The sequence below is a fragment of the Jaculus jaculus genome, chromosome 13, assembly GCF_020740685.1.
Source record: "Jaculus jaculus isolate mJacJac1 chromosome 13, mJacJac1.mat.Y.cur, whole genome shotgun sequence".
Taxonomy (NCBI): domain Eukaryota; kingdom Metazoa; phylum Chordata; class Mammalia; order Rodentia; family Dipodidae; genus Jaculus; species Jaculus jaculus.
In genome coordinates this window covers 29,789,071-29,804,711 of record NC_059114.1, presented here as the reverse complement: position 1 = coordinate 29,804,711, position 15,641 = coordinate 29,789,071, and the positions used below count along the sequence as shown (strand labels likewise).

Below are 15,641 nucleotides of genomic sequence, written 5' to 3'. Positions count from 1 at the left end.
CTTCCTGCCCGCCACCTGTATCCCAGAATTGTTGCCTTTCTTCTCCAGAGGTTCTCAGGAACCCCAGGCAGGGGTAAGGGTGGGAGGGTTAGGTTATAATGGCACCTCAGCCAGGAAATACCAGGTTCCTGCCATGTCTGCTCTTAGAGCTCTTCGGGAGTTTCCCATGTCCCAAAGACTCCCCTGGGCAGCTGGTGTGTCTCTTGGAGGTACTCCTGCCACGAGGCAGGCCAGGTCTTCCTGCTGTGTAGTCCAAGCTGGCTTGTCTCAAATCTCTTGAGTGCTGGGCAGGTATGTTCACTGTCCCAGCAGTGCTCTGAGGCCAGCATGGATGTTCAGTGACTTGGGGACAGCAACAGAGTTGAGTGCAGTGGATAACCATGGGTCCCAGGTACCCACCACTCTCATAGATAAGCCCTTAAATACTTGAAGCTGACTCCCTTGTCCCCACATGGGGCCTCAAGTCGTGACTCTCTCTGGCCAGGCTAACGTGCTGGCTGCCCCCGATCTCTGTGCCTTCACATGGGTACAGGACTGTGCTGGGTCGTGCATTTCACTATGTCCTGCAGCAGGTCACCAAAGTTCATGAAGCCCCCCGAGAGGACACAGCGTCCTCAAAGTCAGCACCCCCTGCTCCACCACCCACACAGCACCTGCAGCCAGAAAGTGACTCGTCCCAGCAGCCCAGCAGCAGTCCTCGAGGCAAGAGCAGGAGTCCAGTGCCACCCACTGACAAGGAGGGTGAGTGCCGGAAGGGGCTATGTGCTGAGGGTGAGGGATGGCTCTGTGTACAGCAGTGCAAGCAGGCTGAGAAAGAGGCAAGGGTGAGCAGCACAGCCCCCAGTAGCAAGTTGGGCCTGGTGTGGCCCTTCCCAAGACAGAGGCTGTCCAACACTGAGGACTTTTTTCTTTTATTTTCTAAAGAGGCAGATAGAGACTGGGTGCTGCAGGGCCTCTAGCCACTGCAAACAAACTCCAGGCACATGTGCCACCTTGTGTATCTGCTTTACGTGAATACTAGGGAATCCACTCATCAGTTGAGGGACATCTAGGCTGGTTCCATTTCCTAATTATTATTAATAGAGTGGTGATAAACATGGTTGAGCAAGTATCTCTAAGGTAATGAGATGAATCCTTAGGATATATGCCTAGGAGTGGTATAGCTGGGTCATATGGTAGATCAATTTTCAGCTGTCTCAGGAACCTCCACACTGATTTCCACAATGGCTGGACCAGATTGCAGGAATCAAACCTGAGTCCTTTGGCTTTGCAGGCAAGTACTTTAACAGCTACACCATCTCTCCGGCCCAGCTTCTATGTGCATCTGGCTTTATGTGGGTACTGTGCAATTAAATCCTGGCCAATATCCTTTGTAAGCAAGCTCCTTTACCCACTGAGCCATCTCTCCAGCCCCTATTGGGGACTTTCAAAGGTTTCTAAATCCATAGTGAGTGTAGAGAAACATGTCCTTGCCTGTCCTCCCTTTTGGTGTAGTTCAGTTGTATGGAATTTTGGGGCTCCCTGAGGATCCGTTCAGAACCTGTCTCTGGACAAGAACAGGGCCAGGCTAAGTGGGACATGCTAGGCTGTCTCTGCTAACACATGGCCCACCAGGTCCCCGTGTTGCCTTTCTTTGTGGGAGACAGTCCAGAGCTGGTATGAGTGGCAGGTGGTATCCTGGTAACACTTGGGCCAGTGAAGGCGCATGGCCCAGCACTTCTTGGACATCTGTAGCCTTTGAACACTGGAAATGATGATGATAAGATATTCCTTGCTTCGAGCCCACAGTTGGGGGCATGAGAAGCCAGCTATCCAGTGAGGGTACAGGGGAGATGACAGGTCAGGAGCCCAGGTGTTCCCAGAGATGTCTGGAGAGAGGAACCAGCTGTAGGAAGGTGAGGGAAGGACATTCCAAGCAGCAGGAACAGCATGCACAATGGCCCTGAGATGGGAATACCCTTGGGGGTTTGAGGAGTTCCCAGGTGGGACCTGGAGTGGAATAGCCTTTCAAATGGTGTGTTGTGGGGTGTAGGGTATCACCTCACTGAGGTCTTGAGAAAATCCTTGTCTGATTACTGTTGAAGAGAAAGGGCAACAGGAGACCATAGCTAACAGCCATGGGGCAGCCTGCACTACAAGTGGCCACAAAGGAGGGAGGAAAGGGAAGCTTCAGTTGATCCATTTTAGAAGTAAAAACTGTGGGAGACAAGGGCAAGGGTGTCTTGCCTGGGGCTGGGATAGCCTGTGGTAAAGGGTAGTCTTCAAGGGACCAGATTCAATATGAGAACGGGGAGTGATTATGACAAGCCAACCAGACCCACACCAGTAACCAGGGAGTAGCCAGTCAGTGTCTGTCAGCTGCTGCAGAGCAGGTCCAGAGCCACCTAGGGCTGGCCAGGGCCAGCCAGGTCCCCATGAGCTAGGCCCTAGGCCCCAGTCCTCAGGAAAGGATCCAGCAGCCAGCTGGCTCTCGGCCAGTCCCTGTGGCCAGGGCTGTGTTCTTTCCTAGACTCCTCCCCACGGGACACTGCACCTGGTGGCAGGCTCTGTGCCATTCTCATGTGGTCTGGCCATAGCTCTGCTCCCATGGGGATACATGACCCCAACATGCAGGAAGCAGGCCTCCCCAGCCCTGGCTTCTTTGGGGAGCCACCAGGCCAGGAAGGTCCCTCGGGATCCCCTGGCCCAGCTGGAGGAACAGGTTGTCCCTCTTGGCTCTCAGCTGCCTGCCCAGCTGGGCCTAGCCTCAAGTTTCCTCATAGCACGAGACTTCCTCTCTCCCTCAGCTCTTCAGAGCTCAGCTGGATGGGGCAGCCAAGGTTCAAACAGGACTGGGTGCTGGTGGAGCCAGGCCCAGGTTTTGGGGCCCAAGGCAAGCACCAAGGGTTGGGAAGATGAATCCCATCCAATCCCTATTTCTATGCCCTTCCTGTGTACCTCATTTCTTCAGGTACAAGTTCAGAGGAAGTTCAGCCTCTCCTAGGGGAGAAATGTGGACTGCAGCGCCCAAGCTTTCCTCCCACGTGCTGCGCCCATGACAGGCAGCACTAGTGAATCTGTCCTCTCCTTCTGCACCTTGCCTTGTCCATGGACGTGACCCAAGAGAGGGTGCCTGCCTATCATTCCTGTCCCTCACAGCTTCTTGGTGGGTTCTGTCCCCTCAAAACGGGTCTGGCCGGGATCTGGAACTTAGGATAGATTTCAGCAAAGGTGAGATGCTGATGAGGGACATTGTGAGGGCAAACCTGCCCTTTGGCACCCTGGTCCTGAGAGGTGAGGGTCACGCACTGCTGCTCTTCCAGTGTGGTCCATGTGGCACAGTCCTGAGCATAAACCATGGGCTATACCCAGGTTCAAGTGCAAACTCCTACCTGCCACTCATCAGGTGGGGTTCAGTATTTCCATCTGTGGCATGGGTCTTTACTGAAGGGTGAAGGAGACCTAGGAGTGTTACCTTTCATAGCTGTTTGCAGACACATGAGTTCAAATCTCAATGTGGCCAAAAGAGACATCATCAGATAGGTCTGGTCCTCTGTTAGTGCATGTGGTAGGCTCATCAGGGCCAGGCTGGGCCTCGTATGATGCTTGTCACACAGTAGGCGCTCAACAAACAGCTGTGCTTATTAGAAACACTGGCTGTCCACCACTTCCACAAGCCTTCAGTCAGTAAACTTGCCCCTCCCCTGTATTCCCCGGGACAGTTTTGTGCTGGGAACCACCAAGAGGAGGTTTCAGACTTCCTAGGCCACATACTCTGTTGCACCTACTTAGCTCAGCTGTGAACTACTGCTCTGTGGGTAGAGGTGGTCAAAGAACTTTGACCAGACTGGGTAGAGGTGGCCCCATGCTGCTGCGGCCACATGGCTCAGAGGTCTGTCGGGCTCCTGCTTGCCCAGGACTAGGGATATGCTTGTGAAGTTACTCGTGTCCAGGGTTCACTGTGGTCTGAGGGGTTATTGAGGCCCCAACCCTTGCTGTGACTCACTCCCATACTGAGAAAAGAGTCATGTGGACCCAACAGCACCTAAACCCAGGGCTTCCCAGTGCTCATCCTGCTCAGGCCCTGTTGCTGGTAGCTAGCACCCTATTCTGCCTGCAGCCAATTGTGCGCCTGCAAATTATGAGCAGGTCAGGAAAGCAGGGGTTCAGAGCCTATGGAACACTGCCTGACAGCCCATCTTATCCCTCTTTAGCAGAGAAGCCCGCATTCTTGCCAGCTTTTGGAGCTGAGGGCCCAAAGCTGCCCTCTGAGCCCCCACGCTGGACATCGGGTCTTCCATTCACTGTGCCCCCTCGGGAGGTGATCAAGGCCTCCCCACATGCCCCAGACCCCTCGGCCTTCTCCTATGCACCCCCTGGTGAGTAGCTGCTGCCATAATTTAGTAATGCACAGTCATTGAGCACCAACTGTTGGTTCTGGCTTGGGGCTGTTTGGCAAGGGATCTGCATCTATTGGACCTAGTTGTAGGGACAACCAACTTAGTGGAGAGGAAGGAGGGGACTTTGGAAGCCATAGGATTGGATGTGGTAGCCATCAGGAGCCACAGGCAGAGCTTGAGCTGGTGAAGAGTGGGGTTCCTCCCTATGGGAGATGCCTGGCACTGAGAGGAAGGGCCAGCCTGGGCTCATAGACACTGTGAGAGTGACTTCTCTCATCTTGCTGGGCTCATCAGTAATAAAAGCAGCATAGCCGGGCGTGGTGTGCTCACCTGTAATCTCAGCACCACTTGGGAGGCAGAGGTAGGAGGATCACTGTGAGTCTGTGACCAGCCTGGACTACATAGTAAATTCAGGTCAGCCCGGCCTAAAGTAAGACCCTACTTCAAAGAAACAAACAAAAAAGTGGCACCACCTGGGGCAGATATAGATTAATGTTGGCAATGGCCACCTGAAGCTCACCAACCCTAAAGAACAAGTGAGTTAGGGGGGCTGGAGCAAAGAGGAAGGCATGCCAGGGGAAGGAAACAGCATGTGCAAAGGCCCAGAGGCAAGAAAGAGTAGATAATGGTGGAGCAACTAATCAGGCTGCTATGGCAGCGATTTACTGCCTGGTGGGCCAGGAAAGCCTCTGGAAGACCAGGACACTTGACCCTGAAAGGCACATCAGGGGTGACTATATCCCAAAGGCAGTGGGGAACCTCTGAAAGTTCACAGCAGGGGAGATGAGATCCTGTGTCTTAGAGAATACCCCTTGCTGGGTGCAGACAGGCATTTTGGAGGTGCAGACAAAGGGTGAGCAATGTGGTGGGTAGGAGGAGGCTCCAGGGCCATGGGGAGGGGGCAAGTGGAGGGCTCAGATCACCTCCCCCAAAGCCCTCAGTACACACTGACATATCCCTGTAGGTCACCCACTGCCCCTGGGTCTCCACGACAGTGCCCGACCTGTTCTGCCCCGCCCCCCCATCTCCAACCCACCACCCCTCATCTCCTCGGCCAAGCACCCAGGTGTCCTTGAGAGGCAGCTAGGCACCATCTCCCAGGTAAGCGCCCCTTCCTCTTGAGCAGGGTGCCCTTGTCTGCAAGGTGTGGAAGGCAAGAAGCCTGAGTCCTTGGTCATCTCCAGAGGGTAGTACTGGACTAGAGCTGGCTGGAGCCAACCCCAGCCACTTGGGCCATTCTATCACAAGTACAGGCTGTGTGGCCTCAAGCAAGTGACTGTACCTTTCTGGGTCTCAGTTCACTCTTTATTAAGTGGAAGGGCAGGGATGAGATGCAACAGGCTGTAGAGCCATTGTTATGTGGTGAGCACTTAGTCACTTCCCTGGCCTGTATGGCCCCTGACTCATCTTGCAGGCCATGTGCCTGGCCAGACCACACTGTATACCTCATTCTTTATGGGGGCCTGGGACTCTCAAGAGGTAATGGCCTATGTACAGTCACTCAGCTGGGTGGGTTGGCAGCCCTCATGTCTAACCTGGGATCCCTTGGGCTGGGCCCCATAACCCATTCCTCTGCCCCTACAGGGCATGTCGGTGCAGCTGCGTGTGCCATACTCAGAGCATGCCAAGGCCCCAGTGGGCCCCCTCACCATGGGGCTGCCTCTTGCTGTGGACCCCAAAAAGCTGGGTGAGCACCCTAGTGGCCCCTGCTGAGGGTGGGATGTCTTGGCCTCAGGGCTCTGGAGAGCCGTGGGGGGAGGGGCAGACCTCCCTGCACTTCTCTTACCTTCTTGCCGGTCCCCAGCACCCTTTAGCGGAGTGAAGCAGGAGCAGCTATCTCCACGGGGACAGGCCGGGCCACCTGAGAGTCTGGGAGTGCCCACTGCCCAGGAGACATCCGTGCTAAGAGGTGAGGCCCAGCTGACTGCCTTCTCTGCCTCCTAGAGGGTTTGGAAGCCTCTCTTGTGAGCTATCTTAGCCCTCATGATGCCAAGAGGGGCAGCTGGAGGCCTTTTGGGCCTGAGGCTCTGACTGCTCTGTGTCATGTCTTCCCAGGGACTGCATTGGGCTCCAGCACCAGTGGGAGCATCACCAAGGGCCTGCCCAGCACCCGACTGCCTGCAGATGGTCCCAGCTACCGTGGTTCCATTACCCACGTAGGTGCCAGTGGGGACGGTTCAGGGCAGTGTGGGTTCGGCAGACTGGTGGCAATGAGGGCTGTGTGATCACTTCGTCCACATGGGGTTATGCCTGAGGTTCTGAGTAGAACTGGCCTGTGTACCTCAAAGCCAAAATGTGGTGGGAAGAAGCTGGCCACAGGCAGGGACAGTGATAAAGTCACTGCAGAGTCAAGAGCTGCATGTCAGTCAAGCAAGGGGACAAAGAGATGGATTGGTCAGTAAGTGCTTCAGATCCCTAGCATGTGTATGAATGCTTAGCCTGGTAGGATATGCCTGTTGTGCCAGTGCAGGGAAGGTGGAGACAGGAGAGTCCCTGGGGCTTCCTGGCTAGGCAGGCTACATGAGTCAGTGAAGTCTGGGTCCAGTGAGAGACCTTGTCTCAAAAATAAGTTAGAAGCTGGGTGTTGTGGCACACACCTTTAATCCCAGCACTCAGGAGGCAGAGGTAGGAGGATCGCAGTGAGTTTGAGGCCACCCTGAGACTCCATAGTGAATTCCAGGTCAGCCTGGGCTAGAGTGAGACCCTACCACAAAAAACCAAAAAAAGAAAAAAAATTTAAAAAAATAAGTTAGAGAGTAAAGCAGACACCTGACGTTGGCCTTGGGTATACATAGACACTCACACACACATTTGCCCACACCCATCCCACAAGCATGTATACACACAAAGTGCCACGACCACAAAGGCCACTGAGACCAGCACAGTACGTGACACGTGAGCCATGGAGAGAAGATACTGGGGTGCCAGCTCCATGGGTGCCTCGGCATATACCAGAGCTGAGAGTGAGGAAAGTACCTGGCATGTGCCTGCTATGTATGATCAGGCATGGGCCAGACAGCAGGAGCCCGTGTGCACAGATCTGTACATACATGCACATTAGCGGGACTTTGAGCCTCAGAAAGGTTTAATGTGGTGTGTGCCTGACTTACCTGTTTCACAGAATCACAGAGGCTCTGTGCTCTGTTCTTCCCCAACAAAGGTCCATTTTAAAATTTCAACTTTAAAAAGCAAAGGGCGCGGCCAGGTATGGTGGCGCATGGCTTTAATCCCAGCACTTGGGAAGCCACGGTAGGATCACTGTGAGTTCGAGGCCACCCTGAGACTACATAACGAATTCCAGGTCAGCCTGGGCTAGGGTAAGACCCTACCTTGAAAAGAGAGAGAGAGAGAGAGAGAGAGAGAAAGAAAAAGCAAAAAAACAATAGCTTGGGCCAAAGTCCAGCTGAGAACACTTGGGTCCTAGTTCTGCCTCAGCCCAGTAAGGACCACCTCTCCCTGACTCAGTTTCTATTCCAATAGATATATTCTCAGGAAGTCATAAGGGTTCAAGTTTGGCATTTGGAGCTCTTGGCTTCCATGTGCCCCAGGTGCCAGAACCTAAGACCTTCCTGTCACGTGTGCCCCTCCCATTGATTTGGGTGCAAGGAGAATGAGGATTGGTGTTCGTGGACTTGTCTGCTGGTCACTAAATCAATTGCTGATTAGCCATATAGGTGTCAGGCAGGGACCACAGCCTCCCATGGGCTTCTGAAGGCCCAGAGGCTCAGGGCCATGAGTCTTGCATTCTGCTGGGCTCCCACTCACCCAAGGGCAGGGCTCACACAACAGATTGCTCGCCCAAGGCCTCAGAGCAGGTTGCTGGCAGGTCACCTTGTTCTGAGGACATTGTCCAGCAGGTGATACATTGCCTAGCCACTGCCCGGCTGCATTTTCTATCCTCACAGGTTGGTCCCTCCAAGCTTGCCATTCCCAAAATTAGTGCCTGCCTTTCCTCCAGAGCCCCTGTTATACAACTTACTGGCTTCCCTACCACATGGCCATTCTGATCCAGTCCATGGAGGCCAGCCAGGACACGGACAGAAGTATAGAAGGTCTTTCTGACCGTTGTCTCAACTCCCTTAAAGTTTGCAGTGCACAGTGGCCCCCTGAGCTGTTGCCAGGTCACCACTTCTGTGTGCCACTTTCTGAACATGGACATCTCTAAGCATGGCCATGGCATCCTTATGGCTGGGGCCCTTACCCCAGCTGTGTCCAGGGTACCTCAGGGAGCCCCAGGAATCAGGGTGTCTTGCTCTGCCCCTCTCGCAGACTAGGATTAGTGCACAGGGTCACTTGTGCTGCCCCTCCCTGCCTCATGGGGACTCGTTCTCTGTGCTGGGCACCTTTGAGTCATATGGCCAAAGTCCTTATTCTGTAGAAACATGACCTAGGCTCAGGGTGGTGGGGTGACTTATCAAAGGTCACAGATCAACTCAGGGTAACCTTTCCCTCCAGTCCCCAGTGTTCTGACTTTGGAGAGCTACATACACTCTTGGATGTCGCTATGTCAGGTGCTATCCCACAAGGCCATCTGGCCTCAGTTGGAACACTTCCCCTCAGAGGGAGCTCAACCCCTCTAAAGTGGTGTTTCTCACTTGAGGCAGCCTTTCCCCCAAGGGACTTAGGTAGCATTTAGGGATATCTTAAGTTGTCACAGTGGCCAGAGGGTTGGGAGGATCTCAGGACAGAGCATTGCAACATACCCTGTAGTGACAGAACAGTCCCACATTCGAGGCACCCAGCCCCAGGAGGCCACAGTGCCAAGGCTAAAGCCCCCATGCTCAGAGCTGAAGTGCCTTGGCATCCAGCTTGACCTGAGCTGTGTCCAAGTTTTGATAAACCAAAGTGTACCCACGACACCTGGTCATGGTCACAGCACAAGAGTTTATACCCCAGCATCTGCCAGGGCCCTGAAGTGATAGTTGAATGTGAAGACTGAGGGTGTAAGCCTCAACTCCCCAGTTGTTCACATGACTTAGTGCCTCAGTTTCCCTTCTGAAGTAGGCACAATAGAGCATCTAGCCACATGATGGTGACAGTGCAGGCCTGTAATCCAATGCTTGGGAGGCTGAGGCAGGAGGATGGCAGTTCCAGGTTAGTCCTGACTACAGAGGGAGATCCTGCCTCAAAAACCAGAAAACTAGCAAACTTAACATCTGCCTCGGGAACCAAGTGAGTAGACCTTGAGTTAAGACTCTGTCATAGGGAAGCTGGCATACCTGTGCTGGCCAGTGGTCTTGATGTCCTGCCTTGTGCAGCTGCGCTCTGCGCACATGCATGTGATCACAGGGAGAGTACCAGCCACAGATAGATGCTCATCCTTCCATCCTTGTAGGGCACGCCAGCTGACGTCCTCTACAAGGGCACCATCAGCAGGATTGTTGGTGAGGACAGCCCAAGTCGCCTGGACCGGGCCCGGGAGGATGCTCTGCCCAAAGGCCACGTCATCTACGAGGGGAAGAAGGGCCACGTCTTATCCTATGAGGGTGAGTGTGGCTTGTGGGCTTGATGAGGCACTGGTGACACCATAACCCCTGCTTCCTGTTCCCAGGGTCTTGTGCCAGAATAGACTTGAAGTGGGCACTGGGGACCTGGGAGTGACAGTCACCTGCTCCCCTGGGATTCTTGGGAACCATCTCTATGTCTATCTACGGCTCAGCAGGAACTAATCAGACAGTATCCCTCACTCATCCAGCTCAGGGTACCCCCTAAGGAGGTAAACCCTTTGTGAATTTAGACATTTGGTGTGCCCCAAGATGCTGGCTGCAGTGTGTGAGAAACTCATGCAAGCCTTAACTAATTTGATTTAGAGTGTGAGCCCCAAGGCTTCTGGCAGCAGTGGGTCTGCAGTTACCTGAGAGAGGAAAGTACTGGAAATGGCTGCAGTTGAAAGGCAAGCAGTTGCCTTTGGAGACTGTTGGGGGGTGTCATGTCCTCCTGATAGCCTCATGAGGCTGAGGAGGTGTCCTCTGCCCACCTCACAATGGGAAAACAGGCACATCCTGTCCAAGATCCTCCTGTTTGGCCCCCATCCTGGCCCTCAAGAGACACAGTGGCTGGGGGTCAGGAGAAGGCCATGTGGCCTGTGCAGGTTGTTTCTAGGGCTGGCAGGCTGGGATGACCTAGTCCTACGGCAGTATAGCTCAGCCCAGTCAGACGAGCTTTGGAAGCCTGCTCTCTGCCACTCTTTCATGGGCCATGCCAGACTTGCCTATGCGAGGTGGTGAAGAGGTCCAGGGTAGAACCATGCTCCACCTTGCTTTCAGATTGGCCATGGTGGGCAGTGGCCAGCAGGGGCCCCTCAGCTTCTTGCACCCACTCTGCCTCAGAGCCTGCCTGCTCTGGGACCTGGAAGCCATGTGCCCAGCTTGGAAGGGGCCCAGACCTGAGAACTGGTACCTTGTCTGAACTGCCAGCTTCAGGCCTGGTACCTGTCAGCTTTCTTTTCTGCCCAAGCCTCGTAGCCCCCCAGGCTGGGGATGCAAAGTGTCCTTAGGTATTTGTCTCTCTACTGTCAAGGGGACAGGGTTTTGGGGATAGGCCAGCAGCTACCTTTTGGACATGAGCTGCATGGCCTACGGGACAGTGACAGGCCCCAGGGACTGGCGAGGCTACAGTCAGAGGTCAAGGTGGAGGTCTAAGCCCTGGGTGAATTGCAGCCCAAGAACCTTGCTGTCCTCAGGTTTGTGACCTTTAAGCTGGTCTGCACTCTGACCTCCCCATGCATTTCCCCAGGGCTGCAAGCCAACACAGTAGGGTAGAGAGGACCAGCCTGGTACCATACCGTCCTTCACCAGCATCAGCTACCAGACACAATCCTTGTCCCCATCTTTGAGGTCTCCCAAGTTCAGAGTGTCCACAGTTGCTTGAGGAATATTATGGGACAATCCACAGCAGCCTGCACAGCTCTGGTCACACATACTCAGTCACATGAAGAGGAAACTGACAGTTTCTCAAGCCTTGCTGAGTCCTTGCAGTAACCATAGCTTTGGCCTTTAGTCCTGGTGTCCTGGTCCTAGTTGCTATAGGAGTGGCCCAGTGGAGCCCTGCCTAATGGCACAAGGTCCTGTAAACGTGTCCTAGAGCAGAGGTGTTTATATATACATCAGGACATTCTTCCATTATACCATGTGCACACACATACAAAGGTACACACTGCCAGGTACACAACATGCCCACTTTTGCACGTACAGAGATACATGAGGAGGAGCCCCTGTCAACTCACACTTAGTGTCTTTGTTCACATGTGTGTGCCTTTGGGGATCACAGATGTGCACCCACCCTCTCTCTTCACATCAGCCTGGATGTATAAAGCATGTCGCCTGCCTTTCCCACACAGATTAGTCTGCAAACATTCAGGCTGATGGGCAGTCTTGTGCACACAGACCCGCTCCAGCTCCAGCTCCTAGTAATGCAAAGGCAGGACCCAGTGACCCTGCTATGGATGTTCTTCCCCCAGCTAGGGCCTGGCCTGTGTGGGGGCCAGGTCCTGCATATGCATCATCCTGCATGCATCCTCACCAAGTGTTCTTGTTTGGCTCCCAGGTGGCATGTCTGTGTCCCAGTGCTCCAAGGAAGATGGCAGGAACAGCTCAGGCACACCCCATGAGACAACAGCCCCCAAACGTACCTATGACATGATGGAGGGCCGCGTTGGCAGGGCTATCTCCTCGGCCAGCATTGAAGGTTGGTTTCCCACTGTCTGTTCCAGCCAATGCAGAAACACAGGATCCCAGCACCTGCTCCAGGACTTCCCTGTCCACTGGGTCAGAGCAGGAAGACAGAATGCCTCAGCACCCCTCAGGGAGCCAGTGGGGTGGTCGGCCTGACATCACAGATGGGGAAACAGGCTTGGCATAGAGGCAGCATGGGTCCCAGAGGATAGGGGGTTTGCTTGCTGGGTCCTGTGTCACCACCATCATCATGGGAACTGCTGTGGTCCTGGCCCTGTCTGCTCAAGCCAGCTGAGCCATGCGGTGACACCATCATCCCTTTTTCTGTCAGGGCTCATGGGCCGTGCCATCCCGGAGCAGCCCAGCCCACACCACCTCAAGGAGCAGCACCACATCCGTGGCTCTATCACACAAGGTACACAGCCTCCGCCACACGGCCTACTAGAAAAGGCTTGGTGGGCCTGGCCATGCTCAGGCCAAACACACAGCTGGGGCTTTAAAAAGACAGTGAGGCCCAACTGCTACCCTGGGCCTTGTGGGTTTCTGCAATAACCACTGTATGCTTGGGGCCGGGCCATGAATTGAGGGATATCTGGGAGGAGACTCGGGGTGGCCACATCTCTCACCCATGTCCTCATGGCGAGCTGTTTGTGCCATAGAACGTTCATGACTTAGTGACGTAGGGTCAGTCAAAATTCTGCCCATATGTGAAGAAGTAGGCTCAGAGAAATAAAGTCTTGTGCCCAACTTCACAAAGCAAGAGAGGATTTAAAACTCAGACAATCAGACTCAGATGCCACTGGAGGCCTCAGGTTGGGCTGGACAAGGTTGCTGAGTCAGCGCTGTCACACTCTACAGGGATCCCGAGGTCCTATGTGGAGGCCCAGGAGGACTACCTGCGTCGGGAGGCCAAGCTCCTGAAGCGGGAGGGCACGCCACCACCCCCTCCACCCCCAAGGGACCTAGCAGAGGCCTATAAGACCCGGCCCCTGGAGACCCTGGGTCCCTTGAAGCTGAAGCCAGCCCACGAGGGCCTGGTTGCAACTGTGAAGGAGGCAGGCCGCTCCATCCATGAGATCCCACGCGAGGAGCTGCGCCGGACACCCGAGGTGCCCCTGGCCCCACGGCCACTCAAGGAGGGTTCCATCACCCAGGTACACATAGGCATAGGGCATGACAAGCTCACAAGGGGTTCTTGGACTGGTCTGTACTGAGCCTCAGAGAGGTTGAAAGCTTAACCCAGCTCACCCACAAGTAAATGGTAGTTGTGAGCCCCAAGCGTGGTGTTCTAATCTGAACCATCCCTGTCTGGGCTGTGAGCGCCCCGTCCCTGTGGAGGAGGGCCTGCTCCCACAGTGAGCGCTGCTTGTCCTCACCTGTGCTCTTGGTCTGATGGGAAGGAGGAAGGCTGCTCACCCCATGCCAGGGACACACCCAGCTCTCAGTTTCCTGGCACTTGATCAGCATCCATCTTGTGCCCAAAGGTAGTCCAGGCTGACCTGGAATTCACTATGTAGCCTCAGGGTGGCCTCAAACTTATGGAGATCCTCCTACCTCTTCCTCTCAAGTGCTGGGATTAAAAGCATACACTACCACACCCGGACTAGAATATTCTTTTGAAAAACTAAGGTGTTCCCCCTTTTGGGGACAGTGACCAAAACATTGTGCACCCCTCAGCATTCAGGAGATGGAGGCAGGAGTATTCTGAGCTTAAGGCCCACCTAATCTATGTAACAAAACTCATGTTTTCTTGGTAGGGGGTAATTTTTTTTATGAGAGAGAATTGCCATGCTAGGGCCTCAAGCCACTGTAATTGAAGCCACCTTGTCCATCTGGCTTATGTGGAATGTAGAGAGTCAAATATGGGTCCTTAGGCTTTACAGGTAAGCGCCATAACCGCTAAGCCATCTCTCCAGCCCAAGACTTTTTTTTTTTTAATTAAGAATTTAAAAAAGAGCCGGTGTGGTGGCGCACACCTTTAATCCCAGCACTCAGGAGGTAGAGGTAGGAGGATCACTGAGTTTGAGGCCACCCTGAGACTACATAGTGAATTCCAGGTCAGCCTAGATTAGAGTGAAACCCTTCCTTGAAAAAAGAAAAGGAATTAAAAAAAGAAACTACTGAATAAATGGAATTTGAGACCCAGGGCATAGCTTTGGCCATTGTCCCCAAGCTTGCTCAGATGGGTCAGGTCTTTTGTGCCTTGGCCAACTGCTTAGTTCCACAGGGGCTGGGGACCCTTCTCCATGGCGCCCTCTATGACCAAAGAATGAGCATGCCTCCAGCTCTGAGTGCAAGTCCTAGGCTTAGGTTGACAGCATTGATGGCCATGGAGCGAGGTTGTGTCCACACATACCCAGAGGGTAGCACATAGCCAGTGCTTGCCCTAGGACATGGAGCCTTCTGCCCTGTTCACAACCTGTGGTGTCTGCAGCCAGGCTGGAATGAGCAGAGCTGTCAGCCATGAGTGCACATCACAGACTTAGCAGAGCCCTATAAGCTCTCTCCTTGCAGTCCTAAGAGGTCCCTCCCCCACTTTATATGAAAACTGGAGCCCAGTGGGATTAGGCAACTGGTTGGCCAAGATCTGAGCTCACTTCCTGTCTCAGGGAACCCCGCTCAAGTATGACTCCAGTGCACCCACCTCCAGTGCCAAGAAGCACGACGTTCGCTCCATCATTGGCAGTCCAGGCCGGCCCTTCCCTCCTGTGCACCCACTGGATGTGATGGCTGATGCCCGGGCACTGGAGCGCGCCTGCTACGAAGAGAGCCTGAAGACCCGGCCAGGGGCCACCAGTGGCACAGGGGGCTCCATCACCCGCGGCGCCCCAGTTGTCTTGCCTGAGCTAGGCAAGCCGCGGCAGAGCCCCCTGGCCTACGAGGATCACAGTGCGCCCTTCACTGGCCACCTGCCACGTGGCTCGCCTGTGACCACGCGGGAGCCTACACCACGCCTGCAAGAGGGTGAGGAGGTGGAGGCACAAATCTCCAGCTGGGGAGGACTGCCTCATTGTCCACAGGGTCCTAAGTTGGGGAACCCTGACCACTACTCCCCATTACAACCAGTCCATCCTCTGTCCTGCTGTCATGTTGCCTTCAGAATTCCCTCCAGCTCCCTGTCTCCAGAGGTTTTATATAACTTAAATCAAATTATTCCACTTAGCAGTTTTCACCTTCTTATATAACTTTGTACTCCACATAGAATTAATCTTTCTCACCATGACCTGGGGCACCTGCTTGACCCTAACTCCGCCATGCCTTTCCCCCTCCACGCTCAGCTGCTTCTGTGCGGAAGACCTGTCCGCGTGCTGGCTGGCCCTCTGCCTGGCCTCCCCGCTCTGTGTAGGGAGGCTTCTTATGGCCACTCCCCATCCAGTTCTGGCCATATTCTGTGACATTGTAAAATTTTATTGGAGCATTTGTCCCTAAGTCCCACATGGAATGATAAGTCCTCAGTTTTCAGGGGTCTTGTTTTTGTTTTTGTTTTTTATTTGATGCGGGGGAGAATGCGAGCACCAGGGCCGCTAGACAATGCAAACAAACTCCAGACTCATGCGCCACCTCATGCATCTGACTCTGCGACTACTGG

The 15,641-nt window shown here is 54.2% G+C and overlaps 1 protein-coding gene across 20 annotated transcripts in view; it reads left to right on the top strand.

Moving 5' to 3' along the window:
* Positions 1-15,641, top strand: part of Ncor2 (nuclear receptor corepressor 2) — a 135,662-nt gene that overhangs the window by 104,324 nt on the left and 15,697 nt on the right. For 15 of the 20 annotated variants that reach the window (XM_045132608.1, XM_045132609.1, XM_045132615.1 and 12 more), the window contains exons 23-33: positions 570-741; positions 4,194-4,358; positions 5,344-5,480; positions 5,964-6,066; positions 6,184-6,288; positions 6,435-6,535; positions 9,715-9,865; positions 11,925-12,065; positions 12,384-12,467; positions 12,911-13,206; positions 14,662-15,016. In XM_045132608.1, coding sequence (XP_044988543.1) covers positions 570-741; positions 4,194-4,358; positions 5,344-5,480; positions 5,964-6,066; positions 6,184-6,288; positions 6,435-6,535; positions 9,715-9,865; positions 11,925-12,065; positions 12,384-12,467; positions 12,911-13,206; positions 14,662-15,016 — 1,810 coding nt within the window. The remainder of the gene's footprint in view (positions 1-569; positions 742-4,193; positions 4,359-5,343; positions 5,481-5,963; positions 6,067-6,183; positions 6,289-6,434; positions 6,536-9,714; positions 9,866-11,924; positions 12,066-12,383; positions 12,468-12,910; positions 13,207-14,661; positions 15,017-15,641) is intronic. The other 5 variants (XM_045132623.1, XM_045132607.1, XM_045132622.1 and 2 more) reach the window with 3 other exon arrangements.